This window comes from Myotis brandtii, unplaced genomic scaffold (genome assembly GCF_000412655.1).
Source record: "Myotis brandtii unplaced genomic scaffold, ASM41265v1 scaffold152, whole genome shotgun sequence".
Taxonomy (NCBI): domain Eukaryota; kingdom Metazoa; phylum Chordata; class Mammalia; order Chiroptera; family Vespertilionidae; genus Myotis; species Myotis brandtii.
The window spans coordinates 1,816,575-1,825,151 of NW_005355502.1; the positions used below are offsets into that span (position 1 = coordinate 1,816,575).

General features: G+C 42.3%; 1 protein-coding gene across 1 annotated transcript in view; it reads left to right on the forward strand.

The window, feature by feature from the left end:
- Positions 1-8,577, forward strand: part of LOC102242210 (ATP-binding cassette sub-family A member 3) — a 273,880-nt gene that overhangs the window by 257,920 nt on the left and 7,383 nt on the right. The window contains exons 27-29 of the mRNA XM_005861509.2: positions 893-1,080; positions 1,668-1,838; positions 2,213-2,403. Of these exons, the coding sequence (XP_005861571.1) occupies positions 893-1,080; positions 1,668-1,838; positions 2,213-2,403 (550 nt within the window). The remainder of the gene's footprint in view (positions 1-892; positions 1,081-1,667; positions 1,839-2,212; positions 2,404-8,577) is intronic.

The following is an 8,577-nucleotide window of genomic DNA, read 5'->3' on the forward strand; positions in this document are numbered from 1 at the left end:
TCTAAAAGGTCTACATGACTTTATACTTTCCTTTTTTATCAAATAGTTTTAAACTTTTAAAATTTATTTAAATATAATAACTACTATCATTTTTTTCATCCGATCTACTAATCCCAATACCTGAAGTTATTACAAATGTTTCTGGTATTGGCATTCATGTTATTTTTTTCCTAGTTTGTTGACTTATCTTTGCATGTAGCTCATTTATGTTCAAAAATTATATGAGAGAATAATTTCATATCTAGAATAAAGAGTTTAGTTAATTTCTGCCAAGAGTCTAGGATCGCTGTAAATGAATTAATAAAATCCCAGAGAAAAGCTATGAATTTTACTTATTTAAAATAACTTTATTTAAAATGTTTAATTAATTAATTTTAATAAACTAATATTCATCTTTTCTCTAGATATGTAGTCTATGTACATCTGAAGATAAATATACAAAAGGCTTGGTTAACTGATAAAGCAACTCATTGATTTACCCTGCTTATGAGCATGGGAAAGGCTTGTTTCCAGTTCAACCTTCCTATGAAACGAGCTCTACAATGACTGTGCAACCTGTGCAGGGCAAGAACATCCCTTGTGGCCATGTGCCTTGGAATTCTTCATTAATGAGGGGAGAATCTAATATTCTAATGCTCCAAATTCAATGGTGCTATAGGATTTTATTTCTAACTTCTTCATCCTCCAGATTATTAAAACTGAATTGGGGAATCTGTTATTTTAATTTGAGACAATAGATCCACTCATCATAATTTTGTAGTCTTTAGAAAAGAAAATTCTTGGTAGTACACTTAGAAGCATAGCCTGGAGAAGTGAAGGTCTTCTATCTTATCAAAAAATGCTCAGTGGGACTGATGACTTGGGTCCTTATCAAGGCAATTCTTATAATCAGGTGAAGTCAAGAGTTGGCTATTGTCCTCAGTCTGATGCCTTGCTGGAATATATGACTGGTCGGGAGATAATGATCATGTATGCCAGATTATGGGGAGTCTCGGAGTCCCAGATTCAGCTGTATGTGAGCAAATGGTTGACTTCACTGCAACTGGAGTCCCATGCTGACAGGATTATCAGAACCTATAGGTGAGTCAATATACTGATCTTTTCATTGTGGCTGCTAATGTTGTGATGCTTCCCTGTGCTTCTGATGTTTGAAATAAATGCTTACAGCATCACCTAATTCCCTCTATCACAGTTATTTAATTGTGAAACTGTCTAATGAGTTGTTAGGTTAAAATGCAGTAATAAGACAGGTCAATGTGGTTCCATGTCTTTCCTATACAGAGATGAAACTCAAAATCCTAGTTATGATTAAACCATAGCCTCTGAATCTCAAAGGGGAGCATCTTATTCTTCCTAGTGGCCACATGGTTCTTTATGTCCCAACAAATTATGGTGGGATTTATGTACCTGGGAAATCAGAACACCCTAAGAACTAGTAAATAAATGTCAGTGATAATACTGCCAAAATCAGTTACATAACAGTCACTCCTTTCCATTCCAGTACTTGAGCCTGCTACCTCATTGAAGTCACATTTAACCAGCACCGTCGATATCCATGTTTTGTGCTTGCTGAGACTCTCAACATTTGAAATGTTACTATCCTATAAGCAACTGATTTATATATCCTTCCCTTTCCCTGCATTCTCTCTTCTTCTATGACCATGAAGTGGAGGAAACAAACGTAGGCTGAGTACTGCTATTGCCCTGATGGGAAAACCCACAATCATTCTGCTGGACGAGCCATCAACTGGCATGGACCCAGTAGCCCGACGTCTGCTCTGGGATGCTGTGATGCAAGCACGTGAAAGTGGAAAAACCATTATTATAACCTCCCACAGGTGTGACTCGTTGGGAGGCTTGGAAGAGGGTTGGCAAGCATTGTAGTGGTTGTTCAAGAGAATTATTTGGGGCTAGGAATATTGGACAGCAAACTTGCTTGAGAATGTGAGTTCCTCATTAATCCTAATCAGTGGAAGAGTCAAGAATCCATTAAGTTACATAACCAAGAGTGGGGAGAGGACAAGGAGTTCAGATGTTCTACGTGAGGGTTTCATACTCATTATATGAAAAATTTCCACTTCTCAAGTATGAGCTTTATGATTGGCAAATTCTACTTCCCTTTAGAAATAGAATCACAAAATCCTGAATTATAGAAGGTCCTCCAACAGGGAATGTTTCAATTTTACATTATTCTGGTACCTTATTTTGCTAGAATGGAGGAATGCGATGCCTTCTGTACCAGGCTGGCCATCATGGTGAAGGGAAAGTTTGTGTGTCTGGGCAGCCCTCAGCACCTCAAGAACAAGTTTGGCGATGTTTACATCCTAAAGGTCAAGGTCAAGACTGATACACACAAGCATACATTAAATGATTTTAAAGATTTCATCACAATGACATTCCCAGGTAAATTAGATTGGGCTGTTTTGTTCAAGATGTATTATATCATATGTGTTGTTCTCACTATGCATATGTTTTATGTATTCAGTAACTGTTGCTGTGGATTACCAATATAATTCCTTTTGGGATTGTTGTTTCTATAACTTCTTGTGTCTGGTTATGCTAAGAAATTTTGCACACACAGAAAAAGGGTTCACACTAAATTCCTATATCACTTTAATAAGACAGATTTGGATTTCTTCTGTCCATGTAAATTATATCTCTAAGTCACAATTATCATCATAATTCTCAATTATCTATATACTAGAGGTCCGGTGCACAAAATCTGTGCACGGGGTAGCGGGGTGTGTCCCTCAGCCCAGCCTGCACCCTCTCCACTCTGGGACATCCCTCTCACAATCCAGGACTACTGGCTCCCAACCACTCGCCTGCCTGCCTTCTTGATTGCCCCTAACTACTACTGCCTGCCAGCCTGATCCCCCCTAACCACTCCCCTGCCAGCCTGATTGACACCTAACTGCTCCCCTGCCAGCCTGGTCACCCTAACTGCCCTCCATTGCCAGCCTGGTCGCCCCCAACTGCCCTCCCCTGATGGCCTGGTCACCCCTAACTTCCCTCCCTTGCCAGCCCGGTTGACCCTAACTGCCCTCCCCTGCCATCCTGGTCGCCCCTAACTGCTCTCCCTTTCAGGCCTGGTCCCCCCCAACTGCCCTCCCCTGCCAGCCTTGTTGTCCCCAACTGTACTCCCCTTCAGGGCTGGTCCACCCTAACTGTCCTCCCCTGCAGGCCTGGTCACCCCCAAGTGTCCTCCTCTGCTGGCCTGTTCACCCACAACTGCCCTCCCCTGCTGGCCATCTTGTGTCCACATGGGGGTGGCCTCCTTTGATCACATGGGGGCAGCCATCTTGTGTGTTGGAGTGATGGTCAATTTGCATATTACTCTTTTATTAGATAGGATATATATAAAAGCCTAAGTGACCGTTATGGTGGAATGACCAGAACAACTGGTTGATATGATACACACTGACCACCAGGGGACATCTCCTGCATTGAGCGTCTGCCCCCTGGTGGTCAGTGTGCTCCCACAGGGGGAGCACTGCTCAGCCAGAAGCCAGGCTCACAGCTGGTGAGTGCAGCTACCATGGCGGGAGCCTCTCCCGACTCCACAGCAGCAGTACTGAGCGGCAGCAACAGGCACAGTGGGTCGGGATGAGCATGAATGGCACGGCACCCGGCCCCAATTCTGGCTCCTCTTTGGCTGCCTGCCACTTGGTGCACTGCTACATCCCCTGAGGGGTCCTGGACTGCGAGAGGGATGTCCAGCTGCTGGCTTAGGCCCCATACTGGTGCCGTTCTCTGTAGAAGGCAGTCAGTCAGAACAACTCAGTGACTCAGGGAAGTGCAAGGAACTCAGGGTGAGCCTGCCTCCGCATTTGACTCACCCACTCGATGGTGTTCACAGGACAGACCGTGGTGACCCAACCCGAGCACGTGCAGGAGCTGCTGAAGCTCATGCAGCAGGCCGTGCAGCAGCAGAAGGCCATCAAGCCACAAGCCAGCAGGCGGACATCCCCTGAGGGGTCCTGGACTGTGAGAGGGCACAGGCCAGGCTGAGGGACCCCTGCTCCAGTGCACAAATTTCATGTACCAGGCCTCTAGTTTTTATATAACATCCATGCAAAGTTTGAAGGCTTTTTCCCTCCAGCTGAACATGTAACTCTGGTCTTTTGGTCTTAGCCAGGACATGATATTACAATACAAAGAAGAACCACTAAGCTTTTCTCTCCTTTCAAGAACATATCTGCTGGCAGGGGGCAGGGGTGGGTAGAAGGGGTCCATGGGGGAAAAGAAGGGCCATGTGTAATTCTTTCAACAATAAAGATTTTTTTTAAAGAACAGGTCTGCTTCTGTATGTTAAAATCAATAAGCCTCTCTCTGCCTACATGTTACCAGAGATAGAAACTCTTTCTCTCCTTTATTGCTCTTTCCTAAACATAAAACAGGGACATGGCAAGGCTCTTAATAGTTCTGTTTTTTATCTTAGTTTCTAATTTTCTAGGTTGAGCAAACTACCACAGAAGTTCCCATTGTGTGTCAGACTGAGGAGTTAAAAGTTTATCTCTAGGCAAGGGGAAATAGTATGATTAATTACACAGTAAAAATGGGGATCAGAAAATTGATAAGAAATGAATGGTAGAGCAGAAGTGGAGAACAGATATATGGGAAAACAATTCCTCACTGCTGGCCATAGGGAATATGAAGTGCCTATGACACATGCACGTTGATATGTCCATTGACTTATATATTCATTCAGCAAAAATTTTTGAAAATTTTTTCATCAGAGTTCTATTTCATGTGGCCTCTAAATTACCACAATGAGAAGCTGTGACCAGAAAACCTCTTTTACTGTCAACTGTCCTAGCAACTTGCTCTTCCTGAAGAGAAACACTAAACTCCGACCCAAGACCTATCCTCAACAATGTAGACACAAAAATGTGTCCTTTAATGGGAATGTGGGTTAGAGGCCCAGTTTCAACACTAAGGTGGTTGTTGCCAAGTCCTTCCTCACAATATCCTTAAACAAATAGCCATTAAAATATGACAGAATCAAAAAGAAATTAATATGAAACCTATACCTAAATATTGATTTTTAAAGAAAATAAATAAATATTACAAACAAAAGTCATCTAGAATATATTTTTTTAAAAGGACCAAAGTAATGAGAATATTTAGTAATGATTCTACATAATCTCAAGGAAAATTAAGTAACCATGTATTTTTTTAAATGCACAAGTAAGATGATTTTGTTTCTGCCATATGGAAGATTATGTACTCTGAAAAGCCATCCTAGTGAAATAAAACAAGAAATTGGTAGAAATTAAACGCCTATATCTTTAATTGAGAACTGGCTCAGAAACAAAAGTCAGAAAACTCTTTTTAACAATCAACAGAGAAACAGGAAAAAAAGAAGAAAAGTAAAAGAAAGGAAACTGAGCTGTAAGAAAATGCAAATCCTGGAAGCAAATACCATTGTCAGCACTGGGATCAGTGATAAAGCTCTGGACCCTCCAGTTGGGGAGCTCATGCTGAGATGCCATGTGAAGGGGGCTTCTAATGGGTGGTCAGTAGCACCCTCTAATTCCAAGCAGGAGCACACAGCGATCTTCTGTTGAGAAGAGCATCCCTAATTTAGGTTTGGACTGAGGCAGATAGCAGAAAGTACCAGAGAAAGATCTACACTGAGAAGTCATATGATTTAATACATCCCAGAACACTCTGAAGAGGGAACCCTACAGTACAAATCCTAAAGCTAAGAAAGTTTTTCTGGGGTCCAAGATAGAAGATTATGACCAAATCTACAGCTATGTATGGAACAATTTCTGCTGAAAAAGACTAAAAACTAGCTGAAAAGCTTTTTCCACACAAGGAATACAAGGGCCACATCAAGATGTGTGGGAGCGGCAGAGGCACAGTCTCACTAAAACCACCCCTGGTGCAGAGATTCCACAACAGGGAGGGATCTCCATGCCTCAGAGCTTCTCCCTAGGAGCGAGAGGCTTGAGCCCACACTGAGTACTCCAAACCTTGGGACCTGCACTGAAGAGACGAGGCCCTCCAGAACATTTTACATTGGAAATCAATAAGGCTATGCCTAGGGGTGGGGGTTGTGGGGTTGTGGGATCTGAGATACTTCTTCTGGGGAGATAACATGTCCCAGGACCTGGTGCAAGGGCAGCAGCAGTTTGAGAGGTACGTGGATTATGTGTGAAGGCTTATTTGCTAATCTTTTGTGTGTGTGTGTGCGTGTGGCCTTGGAATTAAAGTGTTCAGGTCTCAGATCTGCTACCTTCATTGGTGTCTTTAATCTAGTGACTTATACGCTCTCTCCCTTGCCAACCTTTGTTTCTTTATCTGTAAAAATGTAGATAATTTTTTTAAGCATAAGATTATTGTGAGGATTAAGTGAAATGATGTAAAAGTATTGGGCAATACATGCACTTTATGCAAGTATAAGGTATTATATCATCAAATATTATATTAACTAGAAGCCCAGTGCACAAAATTGTGCATGGGGGTGGGGGTGGTGGTGTCCCTCAGCCCGGCCTGCACCCTCTCGCAATCCAGGACCTCTCGGGTAGGGTCCCTAGGCCTGGGCAGTAATCAGGGCCTATCAGGGCTTTCCTTCCCCTGGCTGCCAGCAACTGGCCCTGCCCCCACCACTGCCACTGCTTGTGATCTGTGCGGTGCTGCCCCCCCTCCCATGCCACCAGTTGCCTCCCTCTGCAGGCAACAAGTGTGGGGTCCGATTGCTTGGCTGGCCTGGGCCTCCCTCTGTGGGGCAATCAACTGCGGGTGGGGGGGGGGGGGGCTGATCGATGGCCCCAAAGAGGGAGGCCCCGCCCACCCAGCCGGGGCTCTGCCATGAATCGCAGTGCAGAGGGTGGCCTGGGCATCCCTCTTTGGGAAGATCAATCACAGAGCCCTCCCATTGATTGCCCCGCAGAGGGCGGCCTGGGCAATCGTGGGGTGATGGCAGGGGCCCCTCGCCAATTGCATTGCACTCACCTTGGCTGGCCTGCGTGTCATAGTGTGGTCGTCCGTAAGGTCATCCAGACAGTCGTTCTGCTGTTTGGTTGTTCAGTCAACTTGCATATTATGCTTTTATTACTATAGATAATGATATAATTCTAGGCACTATGATAGATTGTGGCCTTCCTGTGGCCACTCCCTTTATACTAGAACATGTTCTAGACAAAAATCTATCTTCCTAAGGTAACATACAATGGGTGGAAAGGGATACTTATTGGATTTTTCCAAGTATAAGTATCAAAACCATGACCACAATAGTAGAATGAAATCAGCCTAGTCCAGGTAAGTGTCTATAACAATTCCTGGAGGATTTCTTTAGTTCTGAACTTTATGAAGTGAACAAGAGATAGTTTAGGAAGAAGTATCTGAGTCTACACAGAATCCATTAAAAGAGGCTGGCAAACAGTGTCTGCAGGCAAGGATCAGGAAATTGCTGGCAAAACTAAATCAACTCATCACAAATTGTCCAGTGGACATTTGATTCCTACATATATTTCTTGATTCCATCTACTTCGATTGTAATAACCAACATGTAGACAAATATTGAAGGAAAGTTGAGTGATACCTCCATTTTTGCCTCCTTTCTCCCAATAGAAAAGTTCTTTGTTCAGTGCCCAGAGGGATCTGGCCAAATATACACCCTGGGGCTTTCCCAGGGACATCTCTACCCATCATTCAGATAGTCACCCTTACAGAACAGTCACAGCATGCTCAGAAGGAGTGGCTGAGGCTGTGTGCCTACTTTATGGGCAAGGCTTCAGTTTCCCCAGTGCTTTGAGTTTCATGGGTCTGCCATTTATGAATCTCCAAATCAGGATGTGTACCTTAAAAATGTTTTAAATTTGTGAGCCTCTTTTTGTAGAAAACCTGACAAATCACACATTTAGAAATTGCCTTAGTTGAAATAAAAGTTGAATTCCATGAAATGGGACCATCTTTAAAAATGTGAAATGGTATTGTACAATAGAACTTTCTGTCATGATTGAAATGTTCTAGATCTGTGCTGTCCATTGTGGTAGCCATTAGCCACCTGTGGTTATCAAACACTTGAAATGTGGCCAGTGCAACGAAGGAACCTAATTTTTATTTTATTTTATTTTAATTGATTTAAATATTTATGGCCACATGTGAGTCAGTGTAGATTTTGGAACATATAGTAGCTTCACCTATTTACCTCTATTAGAGCTTTCTTTTTTGGTTACACGTTTGTACCACCTTCTCTGTGGGCTCCTTCACATTCCTCTAACACCATAAAATGATTACACTTGCTGATATGAGGCTTGGAAAGTAGCATAAAAATGTGTCCATTCTCTGAACAACTATATCCATGTGTCAAGAGTTTTATCTTGGGAACTTAACAAAGAAGATTTATCATTTAATTAATATTAGGATAACAGTATGTGTCAGGCACTAAATGCTTTATCAATATGAACACATTTAATACCCATTACAATTCTATTTGGTAGGTACTCTTTTTTATTTTTTTAGTTAAAATATCTTTATTTTATTTTATTATTTTTAATATTTCAAGAAAAATTATTTTAAATATAATAATGTTACATGCAATAAACATTAATATTTCAAGAAAAA